The sequence below is a fragment of the Lissotriton vulgaris genome, chromosome 3_1 (assembly GCF_964263255.1).
Source record: "Lissotriton vulgaris chromosome 3_1, aLisVul1.2, whole genome shotgun sequence".
Taxonomy (NCBI): domain Eukaryota; kingdom Metazoa; phylum Chordata; class Amphibia; order Caudata; family Salamandridae; genus Lissotriton; species Lissotriton vulgaris.
In genome coordinates, this window is record NC_141689.1 from 30,407,331 (window position 1) to 30,426,432 (window position 19,102).

The 19,102-nt window shown below is 46.5% G+C and overlaps 1 protein-coding gene across 1 annotated transcript in view; it reads right to left on the minus strand.

Annotated features, from left to right (window-relative positions):
• The window catches only part of LOC147725861 (uncharacterized), a 293,683-nt gene that overhangs the window by 150,702 nt on the left and 123,879 nt on the right, over positions 1 to 19,102 (minus strand). The window contains exon 4 of the mRNA XM_086960008.1: positions 6,231 to 6,529. Coding sequence (XP_086816134.1) covers positions 6,231 to 6,529 — 299 coding nt within the window. The remainder of the gene's footprint in view (positions 1 to 6,230; positions 6,530 to 19,102) is intronic.

Below are 19,102 nucleotides of genomic sequence, written 5' to 3' on the forward strand. Positions count from 1 at the left end.
TATAGACGCCATTAAGCAAATGTCAGCAAGCGACCTGTGGGCCCTAAACCCAGGCCAGATAGCATTTAAAAAAGCTATAAAAAATGTGTGAGAATGACTTCTTGTCTCACTGATAAAGCACTTTTTCTGAAACGTAGCCATGCCTGGGCCATGATAAATTCTTACAGACACCTGGTCCCAGCCTGTTATCTGGCCAGCACATACTCTTTATACTTGAAACGCGGCTTTATTGCCATCAGACTGGGCGACTGGCGTTTCTTGCAGGACTTACCATCATGGCGACGTTCATCGGAAGATCTCTCTTGTAGAGGGTGTGGGAAAACAGCGGAAACCATGTTGCATGTAAGTTTCCTTTGCCCAGCCCTCAACACAGAACGCAGGTCCGGATTAAAATTAGAATGGAACAGGCTGGGGGTTCGGTCCTGCAGGCAAGCCATCATGGCAGCTTTAAACCCGGAAAATACAGTGCTAAACATAAAATGTATAAAATTCATCCAGCGAGCATATTACATCTTTAACTTAAGGAGACCAAGCTAAAGTGCTCAATTTTTTTCTCTCATCGAAAACAGTAATAACGGGCATTATTCTCAGTAACATTAGACATAATTTGTTGATACTCAATGTAAGCTGGTGCCTTGTTTTAATTTTTGTGATTTTAAAATATATTATGAGACAAAATCCCTGTTTTTATAATGATTGTAATTGGATCGTGCTTTTATATTTACACTCGTGTTGCTATTTCCTTGAAGTTTTTATTCTAATATTCGGTAAGGCTGTGAATCTGTAAATTCTTTTAAAGATATGTTTTATATCTAAATAAAGATCATTATTATTATTAAAATAAAAAAAAATAAACTTTTAAGTTTCTTTTTTTAAAAGTGGGCAATGGTCCATTAGACCACTTCCTGCTCTTAAAAAATGATATTTCATAATTCTCACATTTGCGAATGGGTTACAAACACTTTTGAAATGATGGAAGAGTATTAATGTTTTATGACCAGAATTCAGGCGCCAAACAGTAATACATACCATACCGATTTGATATTTAGAAGGGATGCTCTAAGCAGGCCCCTTCCAAACACCGAATCGCAAATGCAATTTGCGATTTGCTAAAAGTTACTGAATCACATTTTCTTTCATCCATCAGATAAAGCATTTTTTTCGGTCGCAAATGTCCCAATTCTGCAAATCAGGCCGATTGCAACCAGAAAAAGGCTGCGTAAATCTGGCCGTAAGTTTTTACCCTAAAAAGTGCGACAACTGTTCAAAGGCTGGAGACGTATCTAACAACGGGGACGCCGAGCGACCCTCGAGGCCTTTGGCAAGGTAAAATGTGAACAAAAAAGGTTTGGTTAACCAAGGATAAATTATGTCCATATTTCACCAACAGTGGTAAAATGATTGCTGTTGGATTATCGCAGCGAGTTTGCGCCTGAATGGATGAAGCTTATAACGAAAATACCTCAAGGTAGCTGTAGGTATGGTCCTTCTTTATGTTCAATTTTCTAAATAGCGTTCATCATACTTAATGGTATCCTTATAAGAATTTTACACTCCTTCATCATATGTTTTTTACAAGACGAAAACTAACGGCCCACATCCTATTTTCTATACTAGATCTGTCTTCTAGGTAGCCCACATATTTATACACTTAACACCCAATCTAATGTCAAAAGACCCATATATTATTATGCATAGATTGATGTTTTTTGTGATTATTTCGTCAAAATTCTTGTGAACTCCTTATGCAAGGAAAGTCGACGTGTTTTGGCCTGTTGAATTTCTGGCTTCCTCAGGACTGCACAAGGTGAGTGTTACCTGTGTGGTCTCTCCTGTATCCCCCTTTGGAGAGCTTACTTCAATTACTACAGAGCAGAAACCCATAGAAGCTTTTCAATGTGTCTCCAGAGGCTGCAGTCCACTTAGTTCCGTTCTATAAAGGTCAAAGGCATAATATCAATATTCTGGACGAAGGCAATCAATCAGTTGTCCAAAATTAAAGGTCCTCCTTCACGCAGACTCTCCTTATTTTGTATGCATGCGTCTTAGCCCGAGTCATTGGAATGTGGTCTGCCGCCCCGGTGCTTCCAGTGTAGACGTGATCCATGTCTACGGTGGAAGTACCAGGGCGGTAGACCACTTTTGAATGGCTCAGGCTGATTTGTGGCCATATTTATTTGGCACACACTTCTTGGTTCAAACAGACCATAGACCCCTCAGGTGGCTGATGCAGGTGAGGGGTGTGAATCCAAAACTGTTGAGGCGGTCAGTTTCCTTGCAAGGGATAGACTTTAGGGCGGAGCACCGAACGGGGGTCGACTATTCCAATGCTGATGGCCTAGCTGCGTTTTTCTACCTTAGTGAGGAAGACTAACTAGAAGCTGGGTAGAACCCTTTTGCCCATTTTTGGCTTGGGGGTACGCCTGTGGCACCTGATCCTCATCAGGTAGCATTTGCCTAAACATTTTGCTTTTTCTTCTTGAGTTTTGCTGGTTCTCTTGTGCAGCCTTAGGGCTCTGGGCACTCTCCCACTGTAAATGCAGTGTGAAAGTGCATGCACATTTCCTACATATGTTCGAAATTGGTGCAAAGATGGTGCTCAACATGGAGCAGTCTGCTGCTGCTGCAGTCATGCCTGCGAGCATGTGCACTAATGGTGTTGTTCGATCATGTGGACTGCTACCACTGTGGGCCGGTGTCCGACCTTGCACGGCTCTTGCTTTTAAACATGTGTCCAACCTACCTTTGCAGGTCTGTGATGGCGCTGTGGCGAGCGTACTCAGGCTGGCCTTTAGCCACACCTGGCCATCCTGAGGGGAGATTTCACTTCCAGTTGGAGTGAAAGGTGAAGGGCGGGGCAGGTACATGTGTGTGTGCCTTGCCCGGGTACACGGGAATACCCATGCATGTTTTCCTACCTGCGAGGCTGCTCTTCCAATAGAATAACATGGGGAAGTGGTTGACAGTGCATCCAGATGCAATAATGGATTGGAGTGGCGCAGCCTCCTGATGTTTCGTATCGATGGATTTGCAATGTCAAACCCTTCAAGTGGTGAAAGTGGACTTGGCATAGCTCGCTTAGAAATGCCACTTATAAACATATGGACATTTCCGTGCTCTAAACTCTTTGTGTACCATGATGCTTGGCGCAGGCAACACCCGAGGCCGGGGAAGCACATTTGGTATTTCCCCAGTGACAGCCGTAAACCATTGGGCATGCAATTGGGATTGCCGACCTCTACCATTTGCGGGCCTGGAGGAATGGATGGGAGGAAAGGGTTGTGACACTTAGTCTCTGGAGCCAGATCATGACCCCATAAAGATAAAGATCTGGATTTGGCTGCCTCATGGCAGATAAGATGCAACTTTAGGGGACACATCCGTGGTTCGAAGGGATACCCTTTGACCCCCCCTCCCTATTTGAAAGGCCCACTGCAGAATAACTGTTGGTGCCACCCTGCTGCAAGAGGTGAGATCTGCTGTGGCAAAGCAGGACCGGAGAACCTGGACTGCAGGATGCAAACTGCCAGTGGAACTCTGTTGTGCACAAGGAGGATTACTGCTATTCCTGAATAGTGGCTGGCTTGGTTCGGCCTCCTGCTGACGTGTGGCACTCAGAAGTGGACCCCCAAAGACCAGGTGACTGGTCCCGTGTTCTCTTGGAGATCTCAGGGACATCAAAGATCTCCTATGAGGGACCCACACCCTCTACCGGGGACATCTGGCGATAGGGCATTCGAATTGCCAACTTTGCCTGCCTAATTCAACTGGACAGAGCAGTGTGAGCTTGGAACTTATAATCGTACCTGGACACCAGAGTGCCTAGTGCTGAACCCTGAAATCGAGCGCACATCTCGTGGCCCTCTACTGCAAGGACCATAACACGCATTAGCATCTTGTTGTTGGTGAGCTTATCCACGGGTTGCAGGATCCAAAGTGTCCTGCTTCGTCATTGGTGCTGCGTTTCTCTCATGTGGCACGTCGACTGCATGCTCATCGAGTGTGGTGTTCAGTTCACACGGTGTGACTCTCGGAGGTGGTCTTTGCAGTGTCTCCTTCTACCCTATGAGATATTGTGGAACTTGCACCTGTGTGTGTGACTGAAATCATCCGGTGCAACCTACATCAACGTGCACCGGATAGAGTGCCTCATTTCCAGGGAGATACATAATTTGCAACTCTTCGTTGTCTGACCTGAAGTGTCTGGTATGACCCATCATATCGTGAACCAGATTTTCTTCTTGGATTGCCTGGGAATAATACTGATCCATGTGTACCCGCCAGGGTGCCTCCTCAGACCGAGAGGTTCCCCCTGTGTTATTTCCATTCATTGCTTGTTCCTTCCTGGCCCCATCATGTTGGACCAATTGTCCTCTCCCCACCCTCATGAAGACCTCTTGGTACCAGGAAGGCAGGAGAAAGTGATGAGGCTGGAGGAATGCTTCTAAGAAAGTTCGGGAGCAGGTCAAGAGACTGCACGAGCCCCCCTGTGCTTCGCATATCTCAGCTGGTACGAGAAGGCCCTGATGGACCCCTATTTGTCACCAATTGTTGCCCTCAGCATGCTTCTGCTTTGTAACCTGTTGGTGAACTGCCAGAGTGATGCCAAGACCCCCTTTCACGTCTGCCTCTTGTTTATTCTTACTACCTAGCCCCACCTGCTTTCCGGGGACCCAGACTAAGCCTGACCACAGCCACGTGCGACTTAGTATCCAGAGGGAGGGACTGGTGATCTTCCATCTTGGGTGTCTGCGACAGTGGAGGTGAATAGAATAGTGATGGGAGACTTGGAGCCATGGGGTCTGCAGCATGTTATCCTTTGACCTGCTGGGTGTCAGTGGCACTGCGTTAGGAAGAGTGTCCAGTACAGACTGGGCTGGTACCGAATGCACTGTGTAGCGGTGCAGAGTGAGTATGTGTGTGAGAGTGGCAGTCTGTGAACCACCTGTGATTCCCAACACTAGACAACGGTGTTGCTTTATATGTTGATTTCTTGCCAAAAGTACTTTACATTTAACATTGGTTTCACCCGCATGGCCACGGCCCGCGGTTCTGCTAAAAAGTGTTATAATTCTTTGCATGTACCTATAACTGATGTTGTTGTAGCTTAGGGTGCACCCTATACCTGTGTGTATTGTATTATTAGGATTTTGGGGGTGGGCCTGGGTCTGACAACGTGTTACGCCACATACTGGTGATGTGGCTTTGCTTTGCACATTGCCTCTATAATAAGCCTGACTGCTCAATGCCAAGCTCCCTGAGGGTGAGCATGGGTTGTACAGTGTGTGTAATCACCTGCCTTGATGAGAGCGGTGGATTCTGCCGGGCTGGGATACCTCTGCAGCCAACCAGAAAGTGCCGGTTCCAACTGGGTGCACTTCCAGAAAACAATAGAAGGAGTGGGATCTTTGTAAGGCTGGCACCGGATCCTGGCTGACTGAAATGTTTTCAGAGTGATACCAGATGATTGTGTGGCCCAGAGAGGCCAGGCCTAATAGAAATGTGTTTATTGACTGAAACGCAGTGAGGAATATTGTAATGATATAACAGCTTGGGCACAGCCCGGAGGTCATCCCTCACAATCCGGTAGTGTGTGCTCGTAATTGCGTGAGTGGATATGTTTGTTATTTTCTGCAGCTTGTTGAGGGTTCCGTGGAAGCTATAATTTGCAGACACCAGCACTAACATGTGTTATCTGACTCCTGATGTGTGGGACTTGGCAGGGCTGCAGACTGCTGCAGGGGGCATTCAGTGGCTGGACAATGCTGCTACCTGCAGCAAGTCTTAGAAGTCTGGTAGCTCCAGAACCTAAAATATCTGATCCACAGATTTCAGACTTGAAAATGTAAGGCCCAAAGACACTCGAAATGGGGATTTGGGATATATCTCCTACGGTTATAGCCCAGGTTGATAGGCCCAACTCATAATGAGGCCCTTATGTCTCTTATTGGTGCCATCAATTCCCAAATTCCATCTCTTCCATACTCACTTCTCAGGTCAACCACTTTCTTACGTATCATATCAACATTTTCCCCCTCAATCATGAGCCTTCCCTTGGTACCTGCACTCCTCCTTCCAGGGTTACAAGTTTATGTGTCCTAGTGTCCTAAAACGCTTCTCTTCCCCTGCCACGCTTGTTGTCCCACTAGATCCATTATCAAAAGTCTTTTTTGCCCACATTTCTTCCATGCAGTCACAAGATTTGCCATGATGTGTCTGGTCTACTATACCTCATCTATGTCAATCTCATCAGCGTCATCTTCTACAGCAAACTGCATGATGTGCGAGCGCTCTTGTATGTTGGTTCGTCCCCGCTGGTGGCTCCTTTGTTTTAATTTCTCTGCTGTTTTTGTCAGCCTTTCCTCCAGGGATTTGTTTTCTCGCTCAATCTCTTCTGCAATCCTTTTCTCCCTTTCCAGACGTTCTTGTTGTCGCTTCTCCTCCTCTCTCTGCCTTCGCTCTGCCTCCTCTCTCTGCCTTCGCTCCGCCTCCTCTCTTTGCTGCGCTATCCAATCGTCATTCTGTTTGCCTAAAAAAGAAATGAAAAAGAGATAAGAACCAAAGCCAATAATCTGTGGCATGAGAATGTCCTACCATTTAATGACAATTTGTCTGCACTTCAGCACAAGATATGGCATTAAGGTGGGCATTTGGTTGACGATAGGAGCAAGATACATCACACATACTGATTGTCCCAAAGCAAGCTTTCCTGTCTGGAGATATATCCTAGTAGACAATAGTCCAGCTGCTATGTATCTATGAGGCACATTCCTAGAGAGAGAATGTTGTATTGACTGTGTACTTATGGAATGCCACAAGACCGACATAGCTGTCAAGTACTAATTCTATAACTTTGGTTACATAATGGCTTCCTTCTGGGAATGGTTGAAGGCTGGTGAGGCACAACACCCATCATAGACGTAGGGCCCGTTTCGCAAAGGCTCGTGACGGAGGGCCCTGTGGTTGTGGCAGGACCTCCAAACCGCAGTTTGTCATTGCCACAAGTGCAGAGGCCCTTTGTGAATAAGGCCCTTAGTGAGGTGGCCGGCCATCAAAGGCACGCTGCCTTGGCTAGGACCGGGGTGAGAGACACTTAGCAAAGAGACTCAGACTAGGAAGACAAGCATCCTTCTTCTGGGTTGGAGATGCAAAACTCGCTGCTAAAACCTACAAGCATTGCAGTCTGGAGAAATTTTTACAAGCAAATTGTAGGAAAGTGCCTCTTTTGACTTTGTTAGGCCCCACTTTTTGCCTTGTGTATGAAGTGATTTTGAATTGAAAGTGCACTGAGTTCCTGCCAACCAGGTTCCCAGTGACAGTTCTCTTTTCTGAAACTGTACCACGATTGGAACAAATTCAGCAACCCCTGTAAGCCACTAGTAAATGGTACCCCTGGTACCTAGGGCATTTGGACTGAAGAGCATCCACTGGGGCTGCAGCACAAATTGTGCCACCCCAGGGACCTCTTCCCTAGACTATACAAATTGCCATTACAGGCTGTGTGTCTTGGTGCAGAGAAAACTGAAGAGTCGCCATGGCACACAGCACTGTGTGCCATGCCCCCATACACTGTATGAGATCTAGGTAAGTCACCCCTTCTGCGGGCCTTACAGCCCTAAGCCAGGGTGCACTATATCCCATGAGTGGACATATCAGCATGAGCAGATATGACCCTATAACATCTACGGCCATTCTTGGATATTACAAGTGCTCAGGGAATCCGTAGAGAGTACACGGGCTGGATACTTGTCATTATGAGTTTCCTAGCTCCATGATAGCTTCACTGTACCCTAAGATATTTGGTCCCAAACATCTCATCTTAATAAATCCTCACCAATGCCAGTGTTGGATTTATTACTAAATGCACACAGGAGACAACTTAGAGGGACCCTTGAAAACCTACTAAGCACTGGTATGGTCTCTGATTAGTCTTAGCCAGCCTGCCATCATGAGACATGTTTCTGACCGCATGGGGTGAGAGCCAGCGGTCTCAGAGGCCAGGAACAATGCCTACTCTGGGCAGAGGTGCTTCACACCTCCCTCAGGCCAGGAAGCTACAAAGGCGATGGCAAATTTGAAGTGTGACCCAGGTAGCCCCAGCTAGTGGAGGATTCAAACTTCCCGTTCCTGCTCCACATTTGGTGGGAGAATAGGTGACAAAATTAGTTAAATTAGGAGGTGGGTCCTCATTTAGCCAGCACCACCCCTAAGGTGGGGCAGGTTATGTGGAACCCAATTTCCCTCCATCTTAGTTGGAGTGGGAAATAGCCAATTAAGATCAGGGTAGTGCACCTTCCCACAGGAAGTTGTCACTTAAAGGATCTAGACACCTTGAATGTAGATAGCCCATTTTATACTACTTGTCACCTCCTTTAAAGCCCCTACATTGTGTATTTAGGTAGCATCCCTGGACCTTGAAATTCAGATTTGACTGACACACAGAAGATACGGACAAAGAAGAGCTGCTGACCCGAGAACAGAAGATCTGCTGCAGATGTTTGGTGCGAAACCGTGCCTGCTACTTCCAGGACTCGACCATCATGGTGTACTGTCTGTCCTGCTGCTGTGAGGACTCCAAGTACCCTGGGGCACTTCCAGGCCTTCACTAAATGCCGCCAGAGAACTCCCTTCTGGTAGAGGAACTACTCCCCTGCAGACCTCAGGCACCGAACCCGCAGAGTCCGGTTTATTGACTTGCTGCTCCCTGGAAACTCCAACACAGCATCCAAGCAGAAAGGATCATCTCGGAAGGGTCAGATCTGTATCCCCACCAGGTCTGGAGACACCAGGACCGACCAAGAATGAGCTGCACCAATTCCTGGGGTACTGTGACCTTTGAAATGTATACTGAGACCAGGAGTCCATTCCGGACTCCAACTGTCTGGGAAGCAAGCACCCGTTGAGGCACATCAAGACCCTTGAGACCCACTTGGTGAGTGGCCCAGCTGTCCCGTAATCGTCCCAGCAACCTGCCTGCCCCTGACCATAAGGACATCTCCACGCACACCGCCCGGCTGACATATCTGCTCTGCACCCATCCCACCTGGCCTGGGTACAGACGAACCAGCTGTGCTCCCATGGTCCTGAGGCCCTTGCAAACTGCTCCCTTTGAGTGGGACGCATCAGACTTGCCTTTAAGTCCCCTTTGTGCAGTGTGTTTTCAGGTGGCCCCCTTCTTCATGGAGCATCAGCTATGAATTACCTCAGTACCCTGCTCCCGGCCGAATCTGGAATTCTCCAGAGAATCTACTGGTGGAAAATTGGACCTTGCCTTGCTACTTAACTAAATCCCAAAGGTGAACCTTGAAATCCAAATATATGATTTTATATGCATTTTTCTATTACCTCCCATCGACTTTGATGGAGCGGAAATTTCATTTATTTATGGGGGGTGCATTATTATCATGTGTAGAACGGATCTGCATATAATCTTGCACATTTTGTTAACATGAAGTGTTAGAATTGTAGAACTTATTAATGCAATTATGTGATGTGCTTTCGTTTATGGATAAGTGTCCTGGAGAATTAAAGTAGGAAATAAATGTAACTAGCAGAAAATGTTAACATGCAAACTTGTACCATGAAGCTAACACTACCCACATATTAAATGTGCTTTACAAATGATATTTCCTAATTAATATATAACTTCATTAGTGAAACGCTTTAATGAATATGCAAACTGTATGCTTAAAGTGAATAGTTCTTTTGTTAGCCAAAATTATAGGCCTGAAGTGCAAATCCCTGAAAACTCTCTCTTTAGAATTAATAGTTGAATTTCATGTGCATTGAAGATTCTGTTCTTTCTCACGTTTCTATTGCAGGTGGAGATGCATTATTGTAGGAAAAGTAATGTCTTTGTTTTAGTAAGGTAGGCAAGGAGAGAAGAAGTTACAATAACATGAGTTGGAGGTGATATACACAGAGACGGTTTTACAAGGGAGAAGGCATGGGAGCCAAGGACAAACTGTTGTGAAGAAGGATCATGGACAACACTGTGGAAAAGTGCATCCAGAACTGCACTCAGAGTGGATGGCGTGATGCAAGGTGCATCATGGGAATGCTACCTGTGTATAGCTGTTTGTTGGAACCTGGGAAAGAGCCGCACATCTTTCTTGCCTTCAGAGAGAGAGCATCTCAAAACAAGCTCTTTATGCTACTTTACCCATTGGTGGTGGAGAGATTTCTTAAGAAGACTCCAAGCACTGACACCTTTTTCTCTTTCCATCAAAAATGCTTATGTAGGGATGTCACCTTAGAGCTCAAGTAGGGAGAGATTGGGGCATTTATTCATCAACCCTCAATGTAGGGATATTTGAACTCATGTGTTTGGATTTTCTGTATCCAACTTCTTGAATTATTAGGTCTGTTCATGCTGCACCATCAAAACTGGATGCGTAGATTTGGCTTCATGCTAATTCCTTTGTATTTCCATATCCTCATATTAAGGTGCCTCTATGTCCAGTTATGTTTGGCGTTGTAATCAAGTATCTAACTTTATCTAGTTGGCCGTGGGTTATTATGCAGTAAGAAGAATTGCTGATTAATTGATTGAGTATCAACGATTTCTCCTATTTACACTATCATTTTGCGAAAAAGAACCATCGGTTTTGCGTCTCTAGAACAGGTCTACAACTAATGGGCTTGTCCCTTTCAACTAAAATAGTGCTTAATTGCGCACAAAAGTGATTTATTTTACAAACTTGAAAAGTGTGCAGCAGGTCCGCAGCCTTTGTAGTCAATTCACCAGGCCAACGGCCCTTGTGCAGCTGGTCTGCAGCCCTTGCAGTTAAGTTCACCAGGCCACAGGCCCTCATGCGGCCAGTTTGCAGCCTCCACTTATGACAGATACATCTACGCGCAGCGGTCGCGCCCCATGCGCTCCGAAGGTGCGCCAAAGGGAAGCCCGTCTACGCCCGTCCGCGCCTGGACCACGCCCAGCGCCAGACCCCCTGGTACCCGCCGCACCCAACCCACTAGATTCACATATGATGCCGCAACTCTCCTCGCCCTCAACCCCGGACGCACACCACAATGCTGCGAAGCCATCCCAGGACGTACCCACGGCCCATTCGCCTGCCTCTCCTGCAAGTTCAACTGCTTCAAGACACTCACCAAATCCACTTCCTCCATACACAGCTCCGACTCTAACCACCTGAAGTGCATCCTGCTTAACACCCGCTCGGTCCACAGACACGCAACTGAACTCTGGGACCTACTCGACACTGCGTCACCGGACATCGCCTTCCTCACAGAAACATGGATGAACACATCATCAGCACCCGACATCGCCATAGCCATACCGGACGCTTACAAGATTATCCGAAAAGACCACACCATTCAAACAGGAGGAGGCATCGCGATCATCCATAGGAACACCATCAAAATCACGTCCAGCTCCGACGATAATCTTGCAACCGCCGAACATCTCAACTTTCAGATCCACACCGACCCCAGGACCACACTTAGAGGCACCCTCATCTACAGGCCTCCAGGAACCCGCACTCAATTCAGCGATGACATCACTGACTTCGTCAGCCCACATGCCCTCGCCTCCGAGAACTACATTCTTTTAGGAGACCTCAACTACCACCTTGAAAACAAACACGACAGCAACACCTCCACCCTTCTGGACAACCTGGCCAATCTCGGACTCAAACAACTTGTTGACACCCCCACCCATGTAGCCGGACACACGCTCGACCCTATCTTCACCTCCAGCAAGCACATCTCCTTCGATCGCACCACAGCTCTCCATTAGACGGACCACAGCTGTGTTCACTTCAGCTACAAAACCACCCTGACCCACAACCGCCCACAACCTATTCCTCGGAGAAACTGGAACAAAATCACCTCTCACCAACTCCTCACATCACTCAACCAAAACCCTCCCACCCTCTCATTGGACCCAAACCAAGCGGCCACCAATCTCAAGCAATGGATCACTCACAGTGCTGACGAATTAGCACCCCTGAAAAAGCGCCAGATCAAATCAGCCAGCAAAAAGGCTCCCTGGTTCAATGATGACCTTAAAAAATCCAAGAAGCTATGCCGCACCCTGGAGAAAACATGGAGAAAAAACCCAACCACCGGCAACATAGCCACCCTCAAGGCAGCCACCCGCATTCACCACCAACTGATTCGATCCGCCAAGAAATCAGCATTCAAGGATCGTCTCGACATCAACTCCCACAACAGCAAGGAACTTTTCAACATCATCAAAGAATTCACCAACCCCACCGCAGTATCTAACGACATCACTCCCTCCCAAGACCTCTGCGATGCGTTATCCTCCTTCTTCTACAACAAAATTGCCGACATCCACAACAGCTTCGAGAACACGCCCAGCGATCAACCCTCCCCACCCCCTCAGATCCTACTCCGCCAACTAACAACCTTAGCGCCTGGAACCCAATCATCACTGAAGAGAACATCCGTCTAATGAACTCAATCCACTCTGGCTCGCCAACCGACCCCTGCCCCCACCACATCTTCAACAAAGCTGACTCCATCATCGCACCCTATCTCCGTGATGTCATCAACTGCTCGTTCAACTCTGCCACCTTCCCAGAAAGCTGGAAACACGCCGAACTCAGCGCCCTCTTGAAGAAACCCACAGCAGACCCCTCTGAACTTAAAAACTACCGACCCATATCCTCCTCCCTTTCCCCGCCAAAGTCATTGAGAAAGCCGTCAACAGCCAGCTCGCCGCCTTCCTTGAATCCAACAACTCCCTCGATCCATCTCAATCCGGATTTTGAGCCAAACACAGCACCGAAACCGCCCTCATTGCAGCGACAGACGACATCCGAACACTACTGGATAACGGAGAAACAGCGGCCCTCATTCTACTCGACCTCTCCGCCGCTTTCGACACAGTCTGCCACAGCACTCTTATACAACGCCTCAGCAACATCGGCATACAAGGAAAAGCCTTGGGCTGGATCATCTCGTTCCTCGCCGGGAGAACTCAAAGAGTCCGACTTCCCCCATTCAACTCAGAGGCCACTGAAGTCATCTGTGGAGTACCACAAGGATCATCACTCAGTCCCACCCTCTTCAACGTTTACATGAGCCCACTCGTATCCATCGCGCGCCAACACAACCTCAACATCATCTCTTACGCCAATGACACCCAATTAATCCTTTCCCTCACCAAAGACCCTAACACCGCCAAAACCAATCTTCACGAAGGCATGAAAGAAGTAGCTGAATGGATGAAACATAGCCGCCTAAAACTCAACTCTGACAAAACTGAGGTGCTCATCCTAGGATCTTCCCCCTCTGCCTGGGACGACTCTTGGTGGCCTTCCGCTCTGGGCACAGCACCCACACCCACAGACCAGGCACGTAACTTTGGCTTCATCCTAGACTCCTCTCTCTCGATGTCCAGACAAGTCAACGCAGTCTCATCCTCCTGCTTCAACGTACTTCGCAATCTCAAAAAGATCTTCCGCTGGATCCCCCTCGAGACAAGAAAGACTGTCACCCACGCACTGGTCACGAGTAGATTGGATTATGGTAACACACTATACGCCGGAATCACAGCAAAATTACCGAAAAAACTCCAACGCATCCAAAACGCATCAGCGAGACTCATATTGGACATCTCTCGCCAAGATCACATCACCGGACACCTAAAAGACCTCCACTGGCTTCCCGTCAACAAAATAATTACGTTCCGTCTTCTCACCCACGCACACAAGGCCCTCTACAATCTAGGACCCGAATGCCTCAACACTCGACTGTCCTTCTACAAACACACCCGCCAACTAAGATCGTCCAATCAAGCCCTCGCCTCAGTCCCGCGCATCCGAAAATCCACCATGGGTGGCAGATCCTTCTCCTTCCTGGCTGCCAAGACCTGGAACTCACTCCCCACTCACCTCCGCCTTACTCAAAATCACATCTCCTTCAGAAAAGAACTTAAAACCTGGCTATTCGACAAATAATGAACTCCTTCCCCAAGCGCCTTGAGACCCTCTGGGTGAGTAGTGCGCTTTATAAATGCCCGAACTTGAACTTGAACTTAGTTCACAAGGCCACTTGCCCTCATGTAGCTGGTCTGCATTCCTTGCAGTCAGTTTAACAGCCCATGGGCCCTGATGCAGCCAGTCTGCAGTCCTTGCAGTTAGTTCACCAGGCCACAGGCCCTCATGCAACCAGTCTGCAGCCCTTGCAGTTAGTTCACAAGGCCACTGGCCCTCAGGCAGCCAGTCTGCAGCCCTTGCAGTAAGTTCATGAGACCACGGGCCCTCGTGCTGCCGGTCAGCATCACTTGCAGTTAGTTCACGAGGCCACTGGCCCTCATGGTGCTGGTCTACAGCCCTTGCAGTCAGTTCACAAGGCCACAAGCCTTTATGCAGCCTGTTTGCAGCCCTTGCAGTCAGTTCACCAGGCCACAGCCCCTCATGCACCCGGTCTGCAGCCATGGCAGTCAGTTCACCAGCACATGGGCCCTCATGTAGCAGGTCTGCCGCCCTTGCAGTTAGTTCACAAGGTCACAGGCCCTCATGGAGCAAGGGATTCAGACTGGCAGCATGAGGGCCCATGGCCTTGTGAACTAACTGCAAACTGTATGTTTTTAAGTAAGTCTGCACAACATATAACTTGATGTATATCACAGGTCTGTGCCGCTATCACTGAGCCTGAACATAGTTTGACATGTTCACTTAAGGTATGCACTATACAGTTTTGGTAGAGATCAATATCTATCGGGTCACATGCCCTGTTGGTGCCCCGCTTTTACCACACACATTAGTACTAATGGGTCTTTTCAACAGCTGGTGACCCAAGTGTTATAATATACATATTTCACACAATGTTTGAATACCCCTCAAACAGTGTGTTTATAAGTACCATCTGCATAACTTAAAATTTTGAGTACACCATAGGTCTGTGTGTTTAGCAATGAGCCTCGTTCAACTTGAGCATGAATATAGATTTACATCGCATGATCGGGGGATACTTCACTGATATGCAAAGAATCTGCAATAAAGTAGCATCAATGGTGGTATCGCCTTAGCCCTATATCACAAGGGTCTTTCCCCTTTTTCTGTTTTTTGTGTTCTTCTAAATGAGAGAACTTGCAAGGTAAAGTATGTGGAAAAAGAAAAAAAAACTCTGAGGACATACTAGTGAAACCTGTACGCGCATGCGCATAGTGCACACGCAGCCCATCAACTACGCCCCGCAGGCATCGCCTAAGACACACCGTGGGCTTTGCAATCATACAGGTGTGTATGGTTTCCTTAACAATCCACATGGGTATGGGAGACTATTATAAACTCATTCTGGGGCTGGGTGTCGGTACCTCCGGTCGCAGTTTGGTACCGAGATGGGGTACCGACAGATAGGTAAGTGTATCGGCATCAAGCCGCGCATTGTGTGTTTGACTCACAGGGTAGTTTTCTGTTACATGCCGCACATTGTGTGTTTGACTCGCAGGGTAGTTTTCTGTTACATGCCGCTCATTGTGTGTTTGACTTACAGGGTCGTTTTCTGTTACATGCCGCACATTGTGTGTTTGACTTACAGGGTTGTTTTCTGTTACATGCCGCACATTGTGTGTTTGACTCGCAGGGTAGTTTTCTGTTACATGCAGCACATTGTGTGTTTGACTCGCCGGGTAAGTTCAAGTTCAAATGTCTTTATTCGATTGTAAACGTTACAATCATAAAAGTACAATTCATCAACAAAAGGTTAAAAACAGTCCGGCCATTTCATTCATAAGACAAAAATTTCTTTAGACAATATAAAAGACATAAGCAACAGGCAGCGTGAACATTTTTAAAATATATAAATAGTTACAGTACAATAAAAAGGTTAAAAATACCTAGGGGCATTAGCAGCATAATTATCCCTCCATACTTTTCCTGAAAATAATTGCTAGTTTCAGAAAATTACAGACAAATAAAGTGCAATCGCATTTCAATAGTTGAAGGTAATAAAGTGCTGGTTTTATCTGTGCAAAATTCAGTTTTTTGAGGCATGGTTTTAAATATAGCCTCCGTGGTGTTATGTAATAAGGACAGATAAATAAAAAGTGTGCCAGATCTTGCGGAGACTTTCCGTCGCAGCCGCAAGCTGGCAACACCGTGCCCCGATGGGCCCCACTTGGTACCGCCAGTAAGAGGTGAAACAGGTCAAAACGGAACCTTGTTAACAAATAACGTTCATAGCCAGACATAGGCCATGATAGATATGGTTCCATTTGTGCACAGGTTTTAAGTAGGGTGTGTTTCCTGATACTGTCCTTCTGCAACTCAACCTCCTCCCGGGCAGTATACCTAATTGTCATAAATGCATTTTTCACAAAAATGACGTCTGATTTGGTAATAAGGTTTGGGGTTAAAAACAAATCAGGCCGTCCGATTCCGGTCAGGCGGTCGTTAATATACTTCAACCACGGGACCTTGAACCTTCCATCCAGTATTAAGGCTTCTTTTAGTATTTCATGAGTGAGGGGTATATCATTGTTGAGCCAGCAATTCAACCAGCACAACACAGGATTTACTGCTATTCGGTCACATAAATAGGGTACACCCAACTCCTCATGTACTGAAAAATTTCTGGTTCCCCTTGGCAGCCTCAATATTTTCTTCAGGAAGTTATTTTCTGCGACCTTCAGGTCCCTCAATTTACTGTAACCCCAGAGCTCGCTTCCGTAACAGGCGACGGCAACACTTTTTGCCTGGTATAATTTAAGTAAAGCGGCCATCGGGGTGTTACCAATTTTTCTTGCAAAGCCAAATATGGCCGCGTCAACACGTGTTACCTCACCCTTTTTCTTGAGGACAGCAGGGCCCCAGGATAATTTATGATCAAAAAGGACCCCAAGGTATGAGAAGGTGTTAGTGGTTGGAATTTTTTCCCCATTTATGCAAAAGAAATTAGATTTTCGTGATCCCTGGCCTGACTTCAATACATAAGACTTAGAGTTATTGATACTTAGGCCTCGGGACTCCATAAAGTCAAAAAAAGAATTTAAAAGTGTCTGGAGGCCTATTGCTGTCCTAGAAATAAGGACGGCATCATCTGCATAAAGCAGAACGGGGACCCCCTTTCGGCCTACGTAGGGGTAATCAGCTCCTGTTTTTAGCAGATGCTCCTCCAACTCGTTGATATACAAGTTGAAGAGGAACGGAGCCAAGATGCACCCCTGGCGAACTCCCCGATTTATTCTGAAATCCACCGTCACTTTCAGATCTTGGGTATATCGGACATTGGCTCTTGTGTCGGAGTGTAGATCCGCCAATAGGTTAATTAAATTCTTCTCTACACCCATCTTTAACAAAGTGTCCCATAATTTGCCTCTCTCCACGCAGTCGAAAGCGGATGAAAAATCCATGTGGACAGTTCCTTGCTTGGCCAGGGTATATTTACCTAAAATCAAATATAGGTTCAGACACTGGGTAACTGTCGAGTGACCAGGTCTGAAGCCATATTGTATGGGGGATATAACATTATTTTCATTTGCCCATGTGGTTAATCTATTCAAGATTATACCACCTACCACTTTAGCTACAGAATTAATTAAATATATTGGCCTGTAGCATAACGGGCTACTGCAATCACCCTTTTTAAACACGGGGACTATGGTCGATAGCCCCCAAGACCTTGGGCACCCCGAGATTACAGCTGCGTTTACCACGGCAGTAAGGACGGGGGCCCAAAATGAAATACTAGATTTAAAAAGGCCTGGAGGCAGGCCATCTGGGCCTGGGGCCTTATTACTAGTTAGTCCTTGGATACCCCTTTCCAAAGAAGTTAAAAAAACATTTTCTGCCTGTTGCTCATTACTCCTAAAGATTGCACTAAAGTGAGTGACCCAGTCCTCCTCTGAGATGTTAGTGCCAAGGGCTATGTCACTGGGATTATCAAACAAAGGTTTATTAATAATTTGCCAGAATTTATTACTATTGCCCAGAACTGATGAGTCAAGTAAAGACTCCAAAGTACTAGCCTTAATTTCTTTTTTCCGTGTGGCTAGTGATTTCTTATAAATCAGGCGCAGGTTTTTAATTTGGCCTTGATCTCTGGGTTTAATTTTTAGCGCCTTTCTTAAGTCACTGCTTGCCTTGGAGCAATTATGGTCAAACCATTTAGGGTTATTTCTGGTATGACCCCTCACCGGTGCTGTTAACATGGAGCCTACTAGTAACACCACGGCCTCAAAACCAGCCAAGGTTTTCTCACGGGATGTATTTTGTGACATACAGGCCACAAGATCCTCACCACATAACTTATTTATTTCAGTGTACAAATTTTCTTGATTTACCATTGACCACTTCAGTCGACGTTTGCCATTAATACAACTTAACGTTCCCCGGTCTTCACAGATCATCCGTTGTTCGAATAAAACCCCATCCAGTCTGATAATTATGGGGTTATGGTCACTAAAGATGTTCGTTTGAATGGTAAAACTCGACACCCAGTTTACAAGGTCCGTAGATAGTAGTATGTGGTCTATAAAAGACCCCTGACCTGAACCTTTAAATGTGGGAACATCAAAAACCTTAGACTCAGGTGCCATGGACATGGCTACAGTTAGATTATTTTCATTCACCAGATCATTAAGATTGGCTCCACGCCTAGTGTGGACAAAATGAAATCCTTCCATACTATTACACCCCAAAGATCCCATGGGGGTAACACCTGGGTTACCACATGGGTGTACATTAAAATCACCTGCGATCAACACTTTTCCTGACAAAGCACTTGCCCCCTTTCTCATCAACTAATTCAGGGTCAGAATATTGCATTCACCTTTACTGTTGGTAGCATTATAAAAGTTAGTCAGGGTCAGAGCATATTTTCCTCTCCTAAGTTCAAGCATTTGAATGTTCCGATTTGCATTGTAACAAGTACTTATTTTACAACAAAGTCCCAGATTGATAAAAATTGCCAGGCCCCCCTTTGCTCTTCCACTAGTTGAGGGAACTGCAGGTATAACAAAACTTTGAAAGCCCTCAATAAAGGCATTTTTATCTTCCATCCATCCACTACTCGCCGGGTAGTTTTCTGTTACATGCCACACATTGTGTGTTTGACTCACAGGGTAGTGTTCTGTTACATGCCGCACATTGTGTGTTTGACTCGCCGG